At 41.1% G+C, this 24,557-nt stretch overlaps 2 protein-coding genes across 8 annotated transcripts in view; one reads left to right on the forward strand and one right to left on the reverse strand.

Annotated features, from left to right (window-relative positions):
* The window catches only part of micu3 (mitochondrial calcium uptake family member 3), a 30,922-nt gene extending 18,681 nt beyond the window's left edge, over positions 1 to 12,241 (reverse strand). For all 7 annotated transcript variants that reach the window (XM_022755494.1, XM_022755496.1, XM_022755495.1 and 4 more), the window contains exons 1-5: positions 11,966 to 12,241; positions 6,395 to 6,542; positions 5,219 to 5,250; positions 3,883 to 3,961; positions 128 to 175 (exon numbers count right to left, since the gene is read on the reverse strand). In XM_022755494.1, coding sequence (XP_022611215.1) covers positions 128 to 175; positions 3,883 to 3,961; positions 5,219 to 5,250; positions 6,395 to 6,542; positions 11,966 to 12,226 — 568 coding nt within the window. In that variant the 5' untranslated portion in view covers positions 12,227 to 12,241. The remainder of the gene's footprint in view (positions 1 to 127; positions 176 to 3,882; positions 3,962 to 5,218; positions 5,251 to 6,394; positions 6,543 to 11,965) is intronic.
* A 5,975-nt stretch (positions 12,242 to 18,216) lies between these two features.
* On the forward strand, positions 18,217 to 20,102 carry LOC111229366 (fibroblast growth factor 20-like). The gene is made up of 3 exons (XM_022755670.1): positions 18,217 to 18,550; positions 19,570 to 19,673; positions 19,857 to 20,102. The coding sequence occupies exons 1-3, from the start codon at positions 18,217 to 18,219 to the stop codon at positions 20,100 to 20,102; spliced, it is 684 nt and encodes a 227-aa protein (XP_022611391.1).
* The last annotated feature ends 4,455 nt before the right edge of the window (positions 20,103 to 24,557 follow it).

Below are 24,557 nucleotides of genomic sequence, written 5' to 3' on the forward strand. Positions count from 1 at the left end.
TTGTGTCCTGTTAGGTTCTGGGTGGTGTGACTTTGTTCTCTCAAAATAAGAATAGCATACTGCTGGGGGAAAATGGAAGATGAGGTTCAGTGAAAGGAGGATATGTACAGAGACCGAAGCGACTCACTTGTCAGGATGCAGAGCAGGAACAGGTACTCTGTGTATGAGATGATGCCTGGTAATGAGACCAAGACAGAGAGAGTTAAAGAAAAGGTCACATTCAACACACACACACAATGTTTACAGATGTTCAAAGACCATGGGCCTCCACACACACACACACACACACACACACACACACACACACACACACACACACACACACACACTCTCTCTCTAACACACATAATCCTTCCTTTCATGAAGATAGCATCTTTAAATGTGTCTTCTCGGAGCTGAGCTGCCAACAGCCATTTGGCCACACACCGTTTCTTTTTCTACACCCCAAGTGTCCAGAGTAAAGACACTGGCTGGTAGGGGTGTGTGCGTGTGTATGTGTCTGTGTTTGGATAAGCAAGTGAAAAATGTTTTAGGAGGTGATCCTTTCTTGCCTCAGGCCCATTTAGGAATCTCTATAGCACCATCTCATCTCTCTCTCTCCCTCTTTTTTGCTTTCTGTCTGATCGCTCAGATAGTTCAGGGTGACTCGCTTGAGTGTTACGGGAGACTGCTTTCCCATGTGTGTGTTTATGCGTATGTGTGTGTGTGTGTGTGTGTGTGTGTGTGTGTGTGTGTGTGTGTAGGTGAACATGACACTAGGTAGAAGCAGTGTGAGCCTTGTGCTTTCCTGATGCTTGACTGCTTTGTGTAGAGGAGCTGGTTTGGAACTGAATTCTCTTTTCTCCATGTAGCCTGAGCTGTGCAAAGACCAGGAGATACACTCTGAAACTCCTCAGGTTTCTACAACACATTCTGCATGTTTACACTCTCACACTGTCAGTGATATACTACTAAATAAAAAAGGTTGGTTAACTTTCATCTCACGAGGGAAACAATAGTCAGTGTGAAGGAAAATAATACTGCTAGACTGTTGATTTATGATTTTGGTTGTACTGAAAACACGCTCTGCTAATTTACCTGAATTTGATACCATAATCTATGTTTTTCTTTATATCTAAATATTTATATACTTGTGCTACTTATTCATAGTGTCTGAGTTTTTACATTTTAACATTTTCTGTGCTAATCACTGTTATGAAAAGGTATTTAATCTCCACTATATCATATCCCTAGTTACATGAAGAGTTAAACATGTTTTTGAGAAGACATCACTGTCAAGCATGATTTATGACCAGACGTGACCTCAGTACTGAAATCAAGCTGATCGCAACTTGATTGACATCAACTGCAAATCATATCACTCCTTGTAATTATTAAGTGTTGCTGGTAAATCGGATCCCACTGAGAATCAACATCAGTCTCCTGCAGCTCTCGGCTGATTTCACACAGCAGCTTTCACCAGCACTCCACATTTCTAGCTAGAAAAGTCCCACAACTTACTGAAACAGTGAACTACCTGCCCAACATGAAATGTCACAGAGACAAAGTAAAAAGACAAAATAAAAAATGATAGCTGCTAAAGAGAGATAATGGTCAAGAGGGAAAAAACTTGAGTTGGTGGGAAATAAAGAACTAAAATGCAATTAAATTTTGGACTTGCACTTTGCTAACATGAGAGCATGAGAGCCATGAGAACTTGATGAGGTGATAGAATACCAAAATATCAAAGTCAGGTTCATTTGTTTAAGCCAATATCACATACGATAGACTTTACAGGGACTATATCAGTAACTGTTCCAAACTTAGGTAAATCTCTTTAAGAAGACATGAGCTTTATTAAAGCTGCAATTACTTAACAGTGATGTAATAAAGCAATGACAGGCACATGAACAAATCTAAAAAGATACATTTACATTTACTATTACTGTAAATGTCTGCCCAGCATGTTACAGTGTACCACAGTAATAATCACCTCATCATAAACTCATCACAGTGCTGAATACATCCAATGTTTCTAAAGCAAAGTACTACCATTACTGTGCCCAGTTACTGTCTAACCAATGGACAACCAATGCTGACATACTGTGCAGCCCACAACACATACACACACACACACACACACACACACACACACACACACACACACACACACACACACACACACACACACACAGTCAACAATGTTCAGGCAGGCAACACTATGCATTCCTCTGTCTGACACACACGTCTGTCATTCTCAGAAATCCAAAGCCATTCCAAGGATTTTAACTGTCCTCGCTCATCATGGCGTGTTCGGACATCAGCACACACACACACCCACACACACACACACACACACACACACACACACACACACACACACACACACACACACACACACACACACAGCTTATTCACACAACTCTCAAGGATGAGATTATAATAAAGCCGAACTGCTTAAATGTGTAAATGAATGAATGAGAGGTTCAGATGTAATAAAAAAAATGTGTATACATAGAGAGGTATTGCTGAATGCTATCAGTGTGTGTGTGTGTGTGTGTGTGTGTGTGTGTGTTTGTGTGTGTGTGTTTGTGTGTGTGTGCGTGTGTGTGTGTGTGTGTGTGTGTGGTCTTAGCAGTTTGAATAGACATGCACTGTAATAACTACAATAGGTCCCTCTTACCATGAAAACTTAGGTAGGTTTACAAACTTTCTCTTTTCCCTTGTTTCATTTCTCCTTCTACTTTGTTTTCCTGTACGTATCCATTCCTTTACACATCTTCAGTTTCTCTACATTTCTCCACTCCTCTTTGCACTTTCTCCCATTTCATTCCCTCTCTCATCACATCTTGTTCTATTATATTCTATCTCATCTCTTTCTCTACTCCCTTTTCTCCTTCCTTCCATCTCTTTTTTATTTTCTCTCTGTCTTTGTCTCTTCTTTTTCTCAGTCTACCTCACTGATTTAACAAGAGGATGAAGGTAATTCTCCTGTATACTGGTCCCTGAAGCGTAAACATAACAGACACTCACACACACTTGTTACAAGGTGTAAAACATTATCATGATAGAGGAGAGGGAGAGGGGATGCATCACACAGGGTGCGTTATATTTAGCATATCCCAGTGTGTGTCTGTGTGTGTGTAATTATCACTACGGGGACTCACTCCCAGACTGTTTGATTCCTGTGTTACACACTCCTGAAACAAATGTTTTAATTAGGGGGAGCTTCTCTCTCTCTATCTCTCTCTCTCTGTCTCTGTGGTGCTGTATAAATTATTCTGTTCCCATATGCAGGAGAGGAGAGGAGAGGAGAGGAGAGGAGGAGAGAGGAGGGGAGGGGAGGGAAGGGGAGGGGATGGGATGGGGGGAGAGGAGAGGAGAGGAGAGGTTTATTTTTAGTTTTTTCAGCAGGTTGCTTGGCTGTAAGTAGGGACAGCATGCTTCCAACCCCGGATTAGAGCCACCTACAGTGACACACACACACACACACACACACACACACACACACACACACACAAGCTCACAAACACTATTTAGTCACACATCAGCAGGTAAGCACTGGTACACATACACATAAGCAAATGTACTGAAAAGCTGCTCCTCATATTAACAGGACATTAAAAAAGTGCATAAATTGTATTATGTGTTAAGTGAATTAGTATATTTAATATGTTTATAAAGCAAATAAAACTATGATGGTGAAAACCTATTCCACTGACATTCACTGACCTTGTTATTATCTGACTGCTGCTTATTTACTTGGCTAACAATTAAAAGTGTTCAGGAGTCTGAGTGTGTGTGTGCATTTGTATAAGTAAGTGCAAAGGTGCTCAAGGTGCCTTTGCTGCTGTTTTTCTTTTGTGTGTGTGTGTGTGTGTGTGTGTGCGCACTTTCTCTGACCTCGTTCTCTCAGGTTGCGGAACAGTTTCGAGGATCCTCTCCATACTGGGGGAGTTTCTGACAGGATCTTCTCCAGTTCCTGACACACACACACACACACACACACACACACACACACGCACACACACACGCACACACACACAATTACACAGATTCAAAAGTAGATACACTGTTAAACACAAACCTTCACCTTAAAGTTCAACTTTTTATGCTGACACGAACAGAAGGGAAGGACACACTACAAACTATTGATGTGTCATTTACTCTAAGAAAAATATTAGTTTTGTGCAATTAACTGAAAAAAGGTTTTATGTCAAAACAAGAAGTGTATTGAAAACATAGTTTATCAAGTTACATATGACTGTGCTTTTAAGAGAAAAGAAATGATATAAATGAGACAGATAAAGGACAAAAAGATTCAAAGAACAGCCATTTCACATTCATTGAACGCATCTGATGTACTACTACATATATTTATTATATTTGTAAAATTTTTAAAGTGTGACATGATCTTAATGTAAAGTCTATCGGTTGATCAAGAACACAAGGGAGTGAAACACTAATGTGCATGTGCACAACCGCACAGCCCAGAAGAAAACCCAAAAACTAGATAGAAAACTTTTTTGTGCTTAGGTGCTTGATGAGCAATTTTTAAATCAATTCAATGGGCACAATTTTGGAGTCTGGTATACAGATCTTATTATGCATCCATGTCAAACATGAATGTAAAAAAAAAATGCAGGTTTTTAAATATTAAAAATCAATTGGCTTTGCAAATGTTTTCTGAGGAAGGACATGCATTCAACTTGTTTGTTGCACCTAAAGGATACCCACAATACCTTTGGTGCAAACACTGAACAGAATTTCCGAAAATGTTTACAAGAATACTCCCCAGGGTACCTTTAAGGTTTACACTTGTTATTTCCACCTTAATTTACCAAAAGCAAATAAAACTATGGTCAATATAACTGACCACAACAAAGGTACAGTTTTGTTGAAGGAAATCACCTGATTTGTGATGAATGAATGGATCAGAGGCTGCACATAAAATATATATTTTGCTGCTTTTTTAATACACATTTAGAATTAATTGCCAAAAACTAATCTTAATTAATATCATATTGAAATTACAACACAATAAAGTGTGAGAACGTAAAAGGGTCTGGCCTTCTGAAGCCAGTCTTTAAAACACGTGGACTGCTCTGCGTAGTCTAATGCCACAACTTTGACTCAAAGTGTATACAGTGTGTACACAGCCTGCAACAGATGTAACATGCAACAGATGCCTGCAACATGGAGAAGCAGAAGAAAGAAGCATTAAGAGTGTGTCTCCCACCTGTTTGGTCAGGGACCTCCAGGGCCTCTTGTCTGCCAGGGAATGAGACAAAAGAAGAGAGAAGAAGAAGGGAAAGAGGAGAAGAGAGTTTGGGTGGGCTTGGTCAGATAGCATCTGTATGATCTAGAAATGGGTCTTAATGTGCCCGGTACAGTCACAACACACACACACCAACACACACAGACACACTCACTATATATACACTGTCATCATCACAGGCCCATTTGTACAGTCTAAAGTGCCCCATGCTTGTCTTTGTAGTTTGTGGAATGTCCCCGTAAAAGCACATACTACTTTTGCTCTGTTTTATACAACAAAGTTCATCTAATTCAACTTCAAAGGGGGCATTAGAGGATGTCGGCTGCTGAGTGGGTATGTGCGGCTGTATCGTGTGTCAGTGAGCCACAGTAGATGTAAACACACACATACAGGTGCACAGTTTGCACGCAATACAATCACATGGCTGCTGAAGAAAGGAATGGTGGCTTTTTTGGACGGGTGTTTGTGATAACCTCAACCTGCGAGGACATTTTTAAAACAGTTTGTGCATGTGTGTGTGCGTGCGCGCGTGTGTGTGTGTGTGACTAACATTAACCTCAGACTAAACAATAGCTGTAAAACCATCTGCTTTGAGGCTGGCTGGCGAGGACTAATCTGTTACGACTGGCAGCAGGCTGACAGAAACAGCAAAGACCTGTTTAAACCCAGGATTTTAAAGGGTTTTAAAAACTTTGTTTCGGTAAAAAAAAAAAAAGGGTCTGTTTCGCACCTGCCACTCACATCCATGTTGTTACTGGCAGGGAAAGAGAAATTTAATGCATAATGCCAGAATTAAAATCTAGATACAGTCCAGATATGAGCCACATGTTAATGCAGGATAAACATGGGGCTGATGTAATAAATATAACAGTATGTCTGTGTCAAATTGAAGCGTAAGAATTGATGCAAATGGAGAATGTAATTTCTTAACAATTTTTATACATTTTCTAACTGAAGTTCAAATTATTTTGGGGTATGACAGCATGTTCCCTACACAGCAACTTTAATGTATTTGAATGCACTAGGTCTCAATGTGAATACAAAGACCATTAACTTTAGTATATTCTGTTTCTCTGTTTCACGACGAGTGTTTTCGACACAAAAGTAAAGGATGATTTGTGAGTGTGTGATACATACTTCTTGGTTCACTCATGGTGACCGACTCGATGAAGTTCTGCGGAGTCATGTACAGCTGGCCTTCATACTCAACAGAGCTGAACATGCGGAAGCGATGCTCGTGGGACGACATGTACACGTCTCCGTCTTCAAAGTCAAACGGACGTGCCTGCAGACATCAGTAAGGCCAAGAGCAAGAGCAGTCATGTTCTGGTTATTGCAACATTATTACACTATTGACATACAGAATATCACATTTAGTGATTTGAAAAGTGCAACTTCTTCAGCTGTGATAGCTCTCTGTGAAGGGAGAACTCTGTGCCACTCATGCAGACAGATTTTGAACTGTATGCGCCTCTTCGGTGCTTTTGAACCTCCATAATGAGGAGGTCCATCTATTCTTGGCATCATCTCTCTCCATTTAGCTCTCTGAGATTATAAATAGAGTCAGCACCTCTGGCGCAATGCAATAACATTAAAACAGGGGAACACACACACAAACACACACACACACACACACACACACACACACACACACACACACACACACACACACACACACACACACACACACACACATACACACACACACACAAATACTTTGTCACTACTTTCTGCTTGATTAGCATCTCACTCTCTCTCTGTGAGGAGCCAGAGCTTCAACTTGATTAGCTGCAGTGTAGGAGAGCTGCTACGCCAACAGATTGTGCTGCAGGAAGCTGTGTAATTAGCAGAGAGGTTTCCAAATTTAAACCTGTTTGGCCGCAGGGCCCAGCGCACCGAGGTTCCTTCTCAGCTCAGCTAACATGCTAATGAGCACACAGATTCATTCATAAAGCTTTGATGCTGCTTTCACCAAGGGGCCTTTTGAAGGCATGAATAGGAGATGAGTGTGAGGCTTCATAGGAATGCACTGTAATCAAGTCTAAGAGCACAGACACCCATGGCTCTGACTCTCACTAATGAATGAAGTTTACAAAGTTCTGCAAAGGCAGCTGGGTTCACATCCCATGATGCACAACATGATGTAAAAAGTAATGTAAGCTCCTCGGAAAAAAAAGCCAGTTATTTGAAATTACTCACACTGCAGTACACCGTGTTCTTTTGCAGCTTTAATGTCATGTAGCCACAACTCAACCTGTTTCTGCTGCCTAGTCTTGTTCTCCTGGCTGCACAGCAGATGCTCCAGGTGTTTTCCCCTCAGGCAACCCGGTATTCTCTGTTCACAGCTGCAGCTCTTTAGTCCATCTCCTGGGTTTCCTCACAGCTATACTGTCCTAATTCTAACCCTCCTGTGTTCCCTTCTGACATCAAATTTAGTTATTTCAGTTCAGGTAAATTACAGTAACGCCTAGCCAGCCCCTGCAGAAATCAACCAGCTCTTGAATCGGAGATGTCAGAGACTGCCAAGGCTGTTTGTCAGCTCCTTTTCTTAATTGCAAGACATGATACAGTTTCAAAGAGGAAGTAGCTGTTCAGCCCGATGCTGAACCATAGTCACTCTGCCCTCTTAAAGAGTAACTTCAACAGTTTTACCCATCAAAGTCTATTTACAAAAGTTGGAGATGACTACTGCATATATGAAAAAAGTTGTGTAAAGCCTTTTATGGCTCCAGAAGGAGCTGTATGAACATTGCATGTCTTCTGGAGCAGAGCCATATTACAGTATATGCATATAACAGCTACATATCTAGTTCGAGTCTAGCTGACCTTTGTTGCATGTCATACCCCTCTCTCTCTCTCCCCCGTTACCTGTCTGCTTATTAACTATCAACAACACTATTCAATGAAGGCCAAAATGCGAAAAGAAAAATTGGCTTAAAAAGATAATAATGCACATCTCCTGCATCTATGTATATGTTTCTTTTTATTGAGCATCTTTGGCACAGGAATTTTGTTTAGGAACAATTTAAGTGTGTTCATAAGGTTCCTATAAATACCAGCACTTGGTATCAACAGATACCCAGTACCCTAATCTTACTAATCATGAAACATATCATATGTATAGCTATTGTTTCACTAGTTATTTGCCTAATGACTAATGTGAAGTTAGCAGTCTTCATGACATATGGATGCAAATATTAATGTAAATGTGCTCTGAATATGACGACTGAAATCTTTTTTGAGTTTGCTGTTGGCTTGTGTCATTCATAAGCTACTGGTTTCAGGTACATCTTAGTAGCTGTGTCTGGCAGTTCAGTGCAATGATGCTCTACTGTACAACCACCAAAAGGTGGTTAGGCAATCATAAAGTTATGATATATCCTTTTTGTGAAGAATTCTTTATTGAGTCATGCTGACAAAATGAATAGCAGCAGGAAAAATGTAAAGAAAAGAGCATGTATGCATATACATATATGCTTCTGCAGCAAATAAACTTAGAATTCATTCATGGTATATTGCACCTATCTATCAAATTAACTACTGTACAAATGAAAAAATTATACAAGCATACTTGACATACACCTTAACTTGCAACATAAATAAGGGTTAATATATCATACATTATATCAGGATATATCATAACATAAAGTAATGATATATCCTTAGTCACTAACAACTATCCTGTGGCTCTGTGGCGCAAAGGATAGTGCATTGGACTTCTAGACATAGAAAATGTAATTCAAAGGTTGTGGGATCGAGTCCCACCACAGTCACATTGTAAAGCTTTAGTGTTGTCCCTGTTTTCAGGACTAAATATTGAATTAATGTTAAAAAAAAATCTATCACTGACCAAACAGCTGTAGGCTGAAACTGTACCTTCTTAAACCCACCATTCAATTTCTGAACATGCCACACACTCCAGACTGCAGTAAAGATCCATATTTTCTTTCCATTTTTCCACCTCCTTCAGTTCTTCTGATCCCTCCTTATTTACAGACTGCACCCCTCATACTCACTCTCTCACCTTCACATGGGGCGGTAGTTCTGGTAAGAGGAGTTTATCTTACTCTTTACTTCTCATCCTATGTACATATTAGTTTAACTTAATTTATACTTATTTCTTAAAGATGGACATGTGCAACTAATTTGACTTGTGTTTTGACTTATTGTGCAACTCCTTTGAGTTTTGGAGAAAATAAACATTATGTCATTCATAGGCTCCTGGTTTCAGGTAAATCTTAGTAGCTATGCTTGTCAGTTCAGGTGAGTGATGCTCTATTGCACAACCACACAAGTGGTCATAAAGTTATCATACAACCCTGATATACTATGTGGTGGCTCTGTGGCGCAATGGATAGCGCATTGGACTTCTAGGCATTAGTGAATTAATTCAAAGGTTGTGGGTTTGAGTCCCATTATGAATCTTTAGTTTTGTTGCTTTGGATAAATGTGCCTTTTGCAAAGAACTGCACTTTCATGCCTTTATTTCCATGCATTCTGATATGACGACCACAATGATAGTCAACTTTTCATATCCACTAGGAATTAAGTACATTAATTCGAGTTCTATACAAGATACTTGCTGTATATTTTGCTGAAAATAGCAAAATACATCCAAGTACTTCCTCCACCAGTGAAGTCATTAAAAAAGTACATAGCAGTCTGTTCTCAAGTAATTTAACATTATTGCTTTTTTAGAAATTGCAGGAACTACTAACTAAGCTATTCAATAATTAAGCCTTGTAGGATAAAGTGACTACCCAGAAATTACTCTACCTCATTTAAAGTTTTACTCTTGGGATTAAAATGTTGTTGTCTGAAATATCCTAGAATGCATCAACCAACTAAGTACATCTAGTCCATTACTGTACTGTAAGTACAATTTTGAGGTACTTGTATTTTACTCAAGTAATTCCATATTATTCTACTTTAGATTCTACTACAGCACATTTCAGAGTCAAATATTATACTTTTTAAAGTGATGCCTATAAATGTGCAAACACTTTTGACAATTTCGATGTTTCTTATCCGTCACACAGTACCATCAGGAAGGCGTTTGATCTGTCCCAAATTCATTCTGCAGGATGACAACAACCCTAAAGCGTATGAATTTGTGAGTTATGGTCATAAATGTGTTTTGTGAGGTCACAGTGACCTTGACCTTTGACCACCAAATTCTAATCAGTTTATCCTTGAATCCAAGTGAATATTTGTGCCAAATATAAAGAAAATTTCCCTGGACGCAAACTGGAGATATAACATTCAAGAGGCCAAAAGCATGCTTTGTAAGGTCAGTGACCTTGACCTTTGACCTTTGATGACCAAAATCAAAACAGTTCATTCTTGAGTCAAAATGAAAATTTGTGCCAAATTTGAAGGGATTTCTTTGAGAGGTTCCTGATATATTGCGGCCACAAGGCCAAAACCGTGTTTTATGAGTTCACCGTGACCTTGACCTTTGAACTTTGACGACTAAAATCTAAACAGTTCTCTCATTCTTGAATCCAGTTACAGTACATGTTTGTGTCAAATAGGAAGAAATTCCCTGTAGGCGTTTCTGAGATATCACATTCATAAGAATGGGATGGACGGACGTACTAGCCTACATACAGATGGACAACCCGAAAACATAATGTCTCCGGCCCTGGCTGTTGACGGTCTGGAAGCATAACAAGGAGTCCTACAACAGATAGTATGGCTTCCTTATCTCAACATCATGGTGTCAGACTGGGATTATTTGAAGAGACAGAAGTCACTGAGACGGTCTAAATCCACAGAGGAACTGTGACAACTTCTCCAAGATGCTTGGAACAAACTACCTGCTGAATACCTTGAAAAAGGTGTGAAGGTGTAAGGAGAATTAATGCTGTGTTAAAGACACAGCATGGTCACACGAAATATTGATTTAATTCAGGTTTTTACTGTTTACTACACTTTGCATTAAATTAATTGATGAATAAAACTACTTGTGACATAATTTTTGAAGGTATCCTCAGTTTACTTCTAGTGGCTTAAACTTGCACACTACTACTTTTGGTGCTTCAAGTATATTTTGCTGCTAATACTTTTACTTGTGTAAAATGTTGACTCCATGACTTTTACTGAGTATTTCTACACCTTGGTATTGTAACTTTCACTGATGTAAGTAAAAGATCTGAGTACCTTTTCCACCACTGGCATTTACTGTGCTCAGTTTTGAGCAGTCCCTTCACAAAGCGATGCACAGCTGTAAACAGCTGTACACAGCTACCTGACGGACAGTAACATCCTCGACTCATTGTCATTTCAGCACCAGCTCGAGCGGAGAGCGCCATTCCTTCATCTGCGCGCGCACATCGTCCTGCAGCCAAACAGTGAGCAAACTGTTTCCACTGGGCGTGCTGGGAATGAATGACACAGTCTATCCGCCCGAGAGGAAAACATATAAACTGCCAACCACACCATGGCCACAAAACAGAAGAAGCCCCGTCTGACTGGGCCCGTGAGTCTAATTTTAGTGGAAGAAAATGTGAAAATACCCAGCGCTCTCTGCCTTTTCTCTCGGTGGTCTCTTGTTGTCACCTCTACACCGAGGCCCCCATGTCAACACAACACTTTTCCTTTTCCTTTTCCTGACAACGACCTAACGAGTCGCTACGTGTCACTAAAGCCCTGTAGCTTTTGTGTTCTCGTTAGCAGTCTCAGCCCCAGTATCAGTCAGCCTCCTACCTTTTCCTTGGCTTCCACGGTGGGGATGGATGGTAGTAAATCGTTGATGCTGTGTCTCTCCATCCTCTTCCTTCCTCTGCCGCTCGTCATGTCGCTGTAGAAGTAAAGTGCCACGGCGCCTCCCGTTGCGAGACACATCCCGACTGCCAGACACCTCCGCGCCCTTCCTCCACTGGTCTGACTAACGACGAGCTCGTTTCTCGCCGTCGACCACAGGTTTACCTTCCCAGCCAGCGCTGCCACTCTGCGGAAAGCGGCCATCGCTGCCGTTGCTGCTGCTGCCGCTGTGCTGCTATGCTTGTAACTTTGCAGGCAGCACAAAACTCGCGTTTCCCTGCTTTCATCGCGAGATGTGTGGCCTCTCTGCTGATGCTGATGCTGAGAGCAAAGTCCCGCGCAGGGTGGAAAGGATTTGATGTCTCACTGAGGGAGGAATGAAGTGAAAGATAAACCTGTGTGAACTCACTTCATCCACTTTACATGAACAGGATTTATAACAAACATCAAACAGGAGCAACATACATGTATACATGCAACAAATATGTAACTAAGAGAGTTGGCAACATCTCTCTTGGGAAGACACACGCATCATAAGGGGCTGCATAGGGGCTTTCTGGGGCAGCAGTGGTGCCCTTTATTGGAGGCCCCTTTTCCCAATTTTTCTTGGGTGGACCCAAACCTAGCCTGGTTTCTAGGGCTGGGACAACATGCTTATGCTGCTTTGGCACTGTCACAATACTTGGGTGCCAAGTTGATACATCTTGTGATTGTTAAGTATTGATATAATTCAATTTACTACGATTTTCGTTTACTTTTTTATAGGTAGACCATGGGAAAAACTTGAATCATTCACTTCTAGAGACTATGCATCATGCATCATTTCCAAAGACATGGCACATAACATATCAGTCTTTCTGAATTTTATTTCGGCTGAATCATTGCTATAAACTCATTGGCTGTCTTTAAGCCATGCTAACAAAAACTCTGTTACTCTTGTAACTCTGTCAAAAACTGTTAGCTAAATGAAGTGCTGTTGTAATTGAGTTGAATAAACTACTGTTACAATAAAGTTAAATAAAATACTTTCATAAAGTTAAAGTATGTTTATAGTTAAGGTAAATACAGTTAAATAAAGTAATGAAGTAATAAAGTTAAAGAAAGTACTGTTAATAAAAGCCACTGATGCTTTTATTCTGAAGGATCATGCTCATCTTGGGCAAGCAGTGTTGACGAAGTTGTTGTGAACTTGAAGCTTTCAGCCAACACATGGTTGGACAATGACAGTTAGCTGTTTGCAGTTAGCAGAAAGTCAAACTGTTACTGGTCATTAATTCACATTATTCAATGTGCGGGAAATTGACAACCTCTGGCCACTGTTCAAACAAACAGCTCTCTCGTTCTTGCACTAGCTGTTATTACACTAGCTCAGTGTAAATAATAAAATGAATATTGATTCAAAAATCAGCATAGCGATTAAAAAAGAATTTAAAAAAAGGATAATTCTTTGATGGAAGAAGTTTGGAACAAAAATGAATCATCCTAGAGCTGGCCACACAGCCAAACTGAGCAATCGGGGAAGAGGGGCCTAGGTACGAGAGTCCCAATGGTCAGTCGGGGGCGTCTGTGGCTCAGGAGGTAGAGCAGGTCGTCCACTTATCAGAATGTCAGTGGTTCCTCGGCTCCTCCATGACCAAGGATCCTTGGGCAAGGTACTGAACCCCAAAGTGCCCCTGATGGCCGTTCCATGAGTGTATGGGCGTGATGTTTGAGTGTGTGTGTGAATGGGTGAATATGGCAAGTATTGGGAAGAGCTTTGAGTGCTTGATAAGACTAGAAAAGCGCTATATACAGTACCAGTCAAAAGTTTGGACAAAGTGGCAAACTGACTTGGACAAAGTGTGTCCAAACTTTTGACTGGTACTTTAAGTGTAGTCCATTTACCACTACGGCTGAGCTTCAGAGATCCTGTCAGGAGATGGGAGAAACTTTGAGAAGAACCATGTTGGACATGAAACAAATTTTTATTGACCACTGTTGGGTGGTTTAATCTATAAATACGCACAATATTTTACAAACTGATCACATGTTTGCTATGTAAAATCTTAATCACAAGAATAACTAGTGTCATGGCTGTAGATGTAATGAGTAAATAGAACAGTATTACCTTCTGAAATGTGGTAAAGGTATAAAGTAACATGAAATGGGAATACAACAAAAGAACTACAATACCCCTTTGATGTACGCTACCTAAAAGCTGTACTTACCTTCCAGCACTGCATTTACTGCAAAGATAAACTGGCAAACTGACTTCATGCTGATGTCGCACACATGCAAAATTTGCAAAATTTAGCAAATCACATTCAAAACCACTCAGCAAAGTGACATTTGTTAATAGGCTTTTACCCAGAATATACTCACAACAAGAGAATCTTAGTCTTCACACTGTAATCAACATGACAGTCATCTCAGTTTACATGTGGGAAATTGTAAGTGACCAACAATATCAACATTTGTCAATCTTCACTTTTTATTGAGGGTCAGTGTTGTATCAGATTTTCAGTGGGAAGTGCAGCATCAAAGCAACTAGTAGAGAGCAGATATCAAACGAATATCAAAGATGAACTCTTCATTTAAGTCTTTACATGTAGGACTAATGTTAACCTGATGGGGCTTTTCTCATGACTTTGATGCTGAGAGAATAAAGTAGCGAAGTCTAATAGATGGGCCTGTCACCTGTTCACACATGAAGCACTGTGGATCACTCTAACCTATAAGCTCCATTTAACCAAAAGTTGAAAATAGATCAAACAATGACTATCAAAACCTCTTGGTAGAAATAAACTCTTTAAAGGGTCAAGTACAGCAATTAAGCCCTTAATTAGTTCCTTTGATTTCTATTTTGTTCATAACCCAAGTTTGATTAGCCCATTACAGTGACTAATCCTGGCAATATGGTTCCCTAACTGGTTGATTGATGGAGATTATTAATTCAAAATACAACTGATCTGTAAGAAAAGATCATTAATTGTTAAATGTACCCTAATATTAACATCTTTGACAAAGATTCAGTATTGGCCGCTTCATAAAATCCAACCATTTGAAATATTTACATATAACAGAGCTCCAAGCTGAAAGACATCCCGTCATCTAAACACAGTTTGTCCAGTAAGGGACAAAAGGCTAAGCAGCTAAAAGTGGGCACTTATTCATTTTCTAACTGGCAGTTTAAATTATGATTAAATTAAACATGCCTATATTTTGATATGGCCCTTCTGAACCCTGCTTTCAAAGACCCCAGGAGTTCCCCAGACCTTGGTTTGGAAACCACTTGCATTAATAACCTCTAGGCTACTTATTCAGTTATTCCATTATCCAGGCATTCGATTAGGTTGTAATTTCTTTGTGTGTGTTATATGTGTGTGTGTGGGTGGGTGCAGGGTGGGGTGGGGTGGGGGTGTAACCCTGGGGGCCTCCTCCTCCTCCTCATTTCCCTCCTCTATGGCTTCTGTGGTGGCTACATGCTTGGCTTCACTCTACTGCCCCATGCCACAATCAGGGCAGTAAACCCATAGAAAATGTATTTTAAAGCAAACCATGTGACCCTGGGAAATGTTCACTTGCTCCTTATAGAGTGGAAATGTGGCGTTGTCGTTGACGTCTTCATTGTGGCCAGGTCGATATCCAATACATCAGGATCTGATCAGCCCGCAGGTCATTACGATCGATCCTGTCTCCTTTAAAAAAAAAAAAAAAAAAAAAAAAAAAAAAACTTCCTCTTTTTTGCTGGCCATGAATACTAATGAACCGAGGGAAAGAGGGAGAAGGACGCACGCCACTCACGTACCTCTCAGTCTGTCTGTCTCACACACACAGACACACAACCGGTGAACACCCACGACATAACAAGTCTCTTTTATAGGCTTCAACAGAAAATGAAACAGACAAGAACGCTGTCTTTCTGTCATGCTGCAGAAATCAACATTAGGCGTTCGTATAGCGACCACACAAACACCTCTGCACCTTCAACTCATTTATCAACGCGACTCCCAAGGGAGGGGGCAGCTGTGTGTGCGCGTGCGTTTGTGCGCGCGAGCCTGTAGCCTATAGCTGCCAAAATCAATGCCATATAGGCTGGAATCATGAGCCCCTTCGCCCCTGGACCAAACCAGTCCAAATCAGCCATGTAAGCTGCGGTTTGACCCCATGGCCATGCAACTCAGACCCGAATGTATAAAAAAGTGGTAAGTTAAATATCTCATTAAGTCAACCCCTCATATTTGGAGGGGCGTCTTCTGGGTTCATTACTAGCTGGCAATCCACGGTTGACTAAAAAGCTGGACAAGCTTTTGAGTGGGTGACCATAGGCCCAATGACCATCAGTATCGTCAATTTAATGTCTTATCTTCATATTTTACAACAGTTTATACGAAATACTTGATGTAAAGATTCACAAATGTAGCTAATCTCCTTCCCTGCCAAAATTTTCATTTAAAATCTTTATCTCTGCAATGAGATCAAATGCGTTTTCTTGCCTAGATTACAGACTGCAGTTAGTGACCATATACATCGTGGACAGATGTTGCTCAGCGTTTGAAATCGGACAATGGTCAGTGGAATATGTTCAAAGTTATGATCAATGAAAAGATGTAAATGCTTAACGACCCCCGTTTATTTACACAACGAATGAACAGCCACTGTTCTTTTTTCTGAAGTCCTTCAAGTGTCAAGTGTCGGGGTATTTTCTAAGATCGCAGTTCAAACAGGTATATTCCCTTCTTCTGGTTATTATTGCCTGATCCCCTTACAAGATCCCCGCACTTTGAAGCCTCTGTAGGTCTTTGATTCGTCTTTTAAGACCACAATTAAGGATATACGGGCTCCCGTGCTGTTCAAAGCATCGTGGAAAGATCAATGAAGGGATTGACAGTCAAGTGATGTCGTTTGCACAGGTGTGTGTGGGGGCGTGCGGTGCGACTGTGTGTGTGTGTGTGTGTGTGTGTGTGTGTTTATATCTGTGCGGGTGCTGTGAACGTGCGGCTGGGTTATATAAAACAGGGGCAATAAATCAACATTGGAGTGCGAAAATTACGCAAATGGGGGCTTTCCTCTCTCTCCCGCCGCACCTGAGTCATTTCGACAAGGGGGGCGTGGGGCTGTAAAGCGTTTAGGCTAATAGCAATATCACTTTCATGGTGTTTGACACACACACACACACACACACACACACACACACACACACACACACACACACACACACACACACACACACACACTCTCCTTGTCTATGTGTCACACACAAGTTGTTGCGGAGTTGCGCACTCCACTGCGACTCTCACACACACTCACACAGTTTAAACTGGCAGGTATATACGCACTGCTGAAGTGCCTATGAGCAATGTGACATAGAGTCTCTATGAGCTTCAGGGAAGCAGTCGTGTAGCTGGAGGGCAGCAGGGAAAATAAGCCTGTCAGGCCAATTTTTATTAGTAGTTTTTAATTTCCTCTCAGAGTCCCTGCGCTCTCGGCACTGAAACTGAACATCAAAGGTGAGGCAGGGGAACGACGAGCTCAGGGATGAAGGGGCTCTGTTTCAAACGGGAAACCGAAATGAGCCATAAAGGGAGGAGATCGGGGTGCATTTGCATAAAGAGGCAACTTAGGGTGATTTTCTTTACGGAGTTGTGCTTTATATAGGCTGGATGCGGAGCGCAGTGTCCTGGTCTCTCTTACATCCTGCTGTTGGAGGAGCTGAGGCAGCAGAGGGTACCGCAGAAATACAAGGCTAAAGTGAATTAAGGAGGTTACGAGGAGAGAGAGGGAGAGGGAGAGCGAGAGAGAGAGAGAGAGAGAGAGAGAGAGAGAGAGAGAGAGAAAACCCTGATGTGCACCAGAGTAAAGGGGAGTATCCCGAGGTGATGAGGAGAGAGAGGGAGCGTACAGAGGACAGGAGAGAGAGATAAATAGCAGAGGAGAGGAGGAGACGGGACACGGGCAGCTGCAACCGGGGACACCTGCATACATCACGATAACGCGGGAGTTTAATCTCAATTAGATGACAGTCTAATCAGCGGTGCTGGTGACTGCGCCAAAACGCGCACTCATTGGGGATTTTCTCCGCCTGCACGTCCAACTTTTCTTTTTCTCCGCTGACCCCGGCTCACTGGGTCGTACCGAGGCTCTCTGCACATCACTCGGATCTCGACTCGGATCTCCTGTATTACTGCAAACCGGATCGGGTGTCCTTATCTGTGATGGGGGCAGCAGCCGAGGTTGGGAGCTTCGGCAACGGATTTCTGGACAGCTTTGGTCCCGCGGGTGCCGCTCCGGCTCCCGTTGGCTCTCATTTCGTTCTCACCCCAGCCGGGGCGGTGGACTACAACTCGGTAACCGGACTGATGATGGGGGGACAGGGGCAGCAGCAGGAACACATAGTGTCCGCGGAAAGACTGTCCCGGAGCCTGGCGGACCTCAGCCATCTGAAGGGGATTCTGAGGCGGCGGCAGCTCTACTGCAGGACCGGCTTCCACCTGGAGATCCGTCCCGATGGCACGGTGCAGGGCACGAGGAAGGACCACAGCAGATTCGGTACAGACCCTTTAACAACTGAAGCTATTATTGTCATTATTAATATTATTATTGTTGTTGTGAAATATAGGATATTGGCTCTTTTGTAAGATATGTAAGATAGGCTGTTGACAGGTATCCTTATGGTGAGGCATTAACACTTTCACACACACACACACACACACACACACACACACAGACTAAATGTACTGTAATGCTTTTATTCTCAATGCTCTTTACTCTTTACACATCAAAACCTGGACTAAAATTAGATTTAAATGGCAAATAACTAACCAACTCACTGTATAGGGGGACACAGCTGTACCACCTACTGGAGCACCCACTTTATATAACCATGAAATATATCTATGCTACTACAGCCACACAAGTCACTACAATCATTTCGATATACTGTGATGGCAGCTGGTGCTAAGCTGTAGTCAGTGGTGCTACTAGTAAATGTTATAATGCACCCAGTGAAACATAATTTCTTTCCAAATAAATAAGCTTTCCAGATGGGATAATAGTTGGAATATTTTATGTTTGCACATTCATACCACATTTCCTCTTTGAGATTAGATTTGAAGCTTTTCTTTACTTTCACCAGCTTATCTTCAGGTATCAGCATAAACACCTGCAGATCAAGAGTATACCTCTCAGAGAGCTCTTTTAGTTGCTGCAAGGCTTAAGCACTTCTGGCACTTGATTTATTCCATCTGAGACTTGGATGTAACTTGCCAGAGGCCATTCCAGACACCCAGCCTAGCTTGTCAGAGTCAGCTTGCGTGTATTGGTGTGTGTTTTTGCACTGAGTGCTGGTACATTTTAGTCTCACCATCAACCTTCTTATTTTACAAATACACAATATTGTAGGACATTGTGCAAGTAGCTGTGAAACAAACCTGTGCTATACTGTGTCCAGTGCTTAGAAGGTGCTGTTTGTGTTAATGACGTTGAAATTACTTACCAAAAATTACTTTGGACAAAAGCATCTGCCAAATGAATGTAATGTAATGTAATGTAATGTAATGTGTGTGCAGGTATTCTGGAGTTCATCAGTCTAGCTGTGGGACTGGTCAGTATCAGAGGGGTGGACAGTGGCCTCTACCTCGCCATGAACAGCAAGGGAGAACTGTACGGATCGGTGAGTACACACGCTATTGAACGCACCCTAAATTCATATACACTTGCACAGTGATGTGTATTTCAAAATATAGTATGTACCAGCTCTTCACATATCTGATGTGTAATCCATTGCCAGCAGGTGGCACATTTTGCACCATAAAATTCATATTTTCTCTTTCTCTGCTCTTCTTTCTTTCTGCAGGAGAAACTGTCAGCAGAATGTGTTTTCAGGGAGCAATTTGAAGAAAACTGGTACAACACCTACTCCTCCAACATCTACCGGCACGGAGAAAAAGGTACATTTTACTTTGTTGCTCTGAACAAAGATGGGACGTCCCGGGATGGAACGAGGTCAAGGCGGCATCAGAGGTTCACTCACTTTTTACCGAGGCCTGTAGACCCGGATAGAGTACCGGAGCTGTACAGGGACATACTGGGCCAGAGCTGAGACTGATGGGGTGTTACTTTGACCCTGTCAGAGCTGGTCTGAGCTGAAAAGCAAACCCAGTGCACCTAATCTTCTTCTTGAGGAAGATGGGAGATCTTGTTGATCTAGACAAAACAGGATCATAAAAAGTGCACCAAATCAACACTCCCCATCGCTGGAATGGAGGAAGGGACCAGACCTTCTTTAAACCAGACTGCCCGTGGAGTTTGACAGAGCATCAAGGATCTTCTGTGGAAGATGTGAAGGCCCCTTGACAGACACAGAGGCTACTTTGACCTTTCTATTGGCCTATGCAGAGGCCCTGGTGGCCAAGCAGATGTTCTATGGATTTCTTTTGAGTTTCCACTAATGGAATCCAACTACCTGCTTGTCCAATCTGCATGTTCAAGAGGACAAAAGTGTGAAACTCATAGTTGAAATTAACACCTGGCTGCTTTATAGCTTTTTACTGCTGTGGCTGTTGAGTCTTGTCATTTTCACTGTTTTCAGTAGGGCTTTTTATTTCATTCTAAACACTACTGTGGCTGCTATGTAAACGATTTATTGAAATGCATAATCCAGTATACAGAGTGGCTGGTTTACACTAAAAGGTAGTTTCATGCACTGGAAAGCAGCCGTGTTTGTTCTGGGAAATGGGTGTGTATCGGGCTGACTGTTGTGATGACATGGATGAATTCTCTTTGAAACTGTCCCAAAGACTGAAGCTGCTCAGAAAATGTGTATGAGGAATAAGAGAAGAACAGGCCCAGAGGCGTTTTATATGGACTTCCTCTGTGGTGTCCCGTGGCGGAACACTGTGCGTTCTGGTGGAACTCTAGAGACTCAGTCTAGAACCCAGTGAAGGAATTCTGTTGTTCTCCCACTGACTGCACGGAACCGACAAAGACACCTTTACAAACATGTTGACAGATTTTATTCTTATTTATGAGGTTTTGTTACCTAGGACATACAGTATATTTATTTCATATATTTATTTATTTTGAGAATATATTTTTGCAGGTATGAGATAAAATAAAATAAAAATATCCAGAACAAGCCATGAGAGGTTATTCTTGTTTTCTTTTCTTTTTTTTTTTGTTTTTTGCATCATCACAGCATATACTATTATTTTGAATTCTGCCCATCTGACCAACTGTGTTTACAACTGGAAACTGTAAAATGATAAGTTTAGCTGAAAATGAGTCACATAGATCATTGATGAAAAAACTCTCTTCACAGTTAAAAACAGCAAAGTTTCATTTTACTGCCACGAGACCTGTTATCTGTATCTGTACTGATTTGACTGATGAGATCTGCTTGTTAACAAACACAGATCAAATTGTTCATTACTTCATCATTTATGTGGAGCTTAAGTCCCTAACCTTAATGCCAGTGTCCAAAAGAGTTAATGTCTTCAATTTACACTTTGGAGATTTTGTATTGCACTTCAGTAAAGTTGGGGAATTTGTAAGAGGCTGATTAAAAAAAGAACGCTTCAAGTCATTGCAGCAGAGACAGTGATATGATGACTATTATTCAAGTGTCAAAAACACTATTTACCAAAAAAAATGGCATAATTCCCATGATGTGCATTGCAGACTTTCCACATCTAAGATTTGCAGTTGCCAATTCACATAAAGCAGCATGCATGACCTCCACAAGAGCAACACACCCTTATACAACCATATGCATCCTACTACTCTTCTTTTGCTCTTGCAGCTGCAGAGGGCAACATGCAGCAACACCATGAAATATTAGACAACTAACACAAACAAGCTGTTGGGTTTCTCTATACTGCAAGAACAGTGATGTCTGAGAGCAACTGTGTGTAAATGTTAAAAAGAGAACATCCTTGTCTAATCAAACAAATAATAAAGAATGGGTCCATGTCTATCCAAATCTGTTAACACATGCCTCAGTCCTAAATTTACTTATGCAAGTAGCTGTTGGTGAAAAGGACTGTGGGCCACCAGTATGACTACCTTGTTAAAGTTCAAATTATATCCAATAAAAATAGAGACCCAGGTTGCATGCTTTGCTTTGTCTCCCGTTACACCAGCACTGACACCTTAAAGGACCTTTCTTTGTGATACCATGAACTGATCCTTATGGTAAAGTTTATTTTCAATTTCTGAGTCCAGGCTCAGTTCCAGTTACACACCTCTGAAGCTGGACTACCTTATGGATACTACAGACTCCTCCATGTTTTACATATATGACATTAAAATTTACTTTGATTTCCATCAAATCTTTTCAAACTTAAAAGTCAAACCATTCCTCTACATTATTTACAGTCTTTTAGTGAAAGACACATGTGACTGTGTTACTCTCTTAGCTAACAATAAAAGCCTTGTTTTTCCTAAATTTTTTCCAGTTTCATGCATTTTTGTATTTCCAAATTGTGCTTGTGAGCCGTTTCCATTGTTAATATGGAAATGGTTAATAGTATGGCTGAACTAACAGATATAGACAGAGTAATGGGGAAGGAGGAGAAAAATAACATGAAGTCATCTATGTGAAGAGACAGCACGCGCTTCCTCTGACAGACACTGCAATTAGACAAGTGACTGGCAGGACGAGTGATCTGCTGCACTCTTTCATCCTCCCGTTCATCATCCCTTTATCTCGCCCTTCGTCTGCCTGGCTTAGGTGAGTCATCCCTTGTTCTTATGACACCTGAGACTGAATTGGGCAGATGTCACTGTGGTATAGGTGAGTGAGAGAGAGCGAAATAAAGCATAGGAAACAGAAAAAGTAGTGCTAGAGTTAGAAAATGATCTAGCAAGACAGCGAAGGAGGACTATGAGAAAGACAAAGGCGTGGGATAGTTGTTTTGCAGACAGAAAGTACAACTGAAGGTATTGTTAACGGGATATTTTTTAAGGTTCAAGCATTGGGGTATGTTGAGTCCATTCTTTATCTTGGAAACAATTTCACCCAAAGGTCCACTTAGCAGTTGTTCTGCAGCTTTTGATCACACAATCTACCTCAGGCGATGGGGTTTTTCCAGTTGTGGAATTATAAATGTTAAATTTTCTATTTTTCTGAGCACTTTAAGGTCCTCTCATCCATTTTGGCGTCCTTCTTTATATAGATTATTCTTAAGTAAACAGCTGTTAATGCTAAAGTCGGCTATGTAGCAAAAGCAAAACTTACAAATAGCTCATTGAACCAAAACCACAATATTTTCTTAACTTTAACCAAAGGTTCAGAGTTCAGAGGGTGACTCCTTTCCAAAACCAATTAACACGAAAGAGAATATTCAAGAAATGGATCAAATTGAATGTTTGTCTGCTGAAACATAAGCTGCAAATGTTAGTTTGTCCAGCTAAGTGGCTTATTACTTACAGTAGTAACACATATTATTAGCTAACTACATTATTTTGTGGGGTTACAAGTTATGTTAGAAAAACCCTGTTCAGGACTGGGACATCACAGTGTAGTATTTAATCACTGTGTAGCAGCTGGTTATGAAAGCTTTCAGAGTTCAGTGCAATGTTAGCGGCTCTAATTTGCCCTAATTTGGGTAGGTTGACAACCTGAGTCCAGCTGTTATGCAGAAATGTTTGCCAAACACATCGGTTAGCTCTCTTTAAAAAATATAAAGTATCTAAATAGCGCAAAATAAGTGAAATGTTCCCTTATCATACTTTGCTGTATGTAATGGCTGACTAGCTCTATGAAGTACAAAGCAAAGTTGTCCCTTTATTTCCATGTTCCATTCTGCATAAATCATTAATTGGTGAGGATGCTGGCAACTGATAGCTTTGTTTCTCTTAGCATTATATTAAGCATGTAGCCAAGTTCCTTTTTTTTAAGCAAGGTCATGGAGCATGGAACAATAATTAGCTACAAGTCCACCAACCTGAAAGATCATATAGGTTGCTTGTCCCTATCCTTGGATACAACGTATGTGAGCCTACCAGCGGCAGGTGTACCAGACGTGTGTTGCCATGGTAACAATAATAAATACGCAGTTAAGATTGTGCATGGATTGGTTAGGGTTAGGCACAAAAAGCACTTTGTTGTTCCACAATTATGATATGATGTGGAAAAAAAGAAATAATAATGAGTATCGGATTCACATTATAATTCAAGTGGGTTATGATTAGTTGAAGATTGTAGAGAAATGGAGTGAAACTGGAGTAAGCATAATTCAGTTACTTGTCAATCTTTTAATTACTTTGGCACACCTTAAGCCCTCTTCGCACGGGACTAGAATTACTTGGGGATCACGTGTGATTTAGGGATTTATCCCCCATGTAATGTGTAGTAACCTTTGCTCTACTTCATACAGGCTAAGTGCGCTAACAGGCTGCATAGAGTTGTGTGAGTGAAGTACAATGCTTGGACCCCCATCTGTGGCCCCCAATGGCCCCTGTGTACTGGGGACGGGAATGAAAAGGCTCAATAAAGCCTGGCTCACCTTGCGCAGAACTGAAGCAGAACTCAGTGCTGCCTGTCAATTTTTCCCCT

The sequence above is a fragment of the Seriola dumerili genome, unplaced genomic scaffold, assembly GCF_002260705.1.
Source record: "Seriola dumerili isolate Sdu_G_001 unplaced genomic scaffold, Sdu_1.0 BDQW01000230.1, whole genome shotgun sequence".
Lineage (NCBI taxonomy): Eukaryota > Metazoa > Chordata > Actinopteri > Carangiformes > Carangidae > Seriola > Seriola dumerili.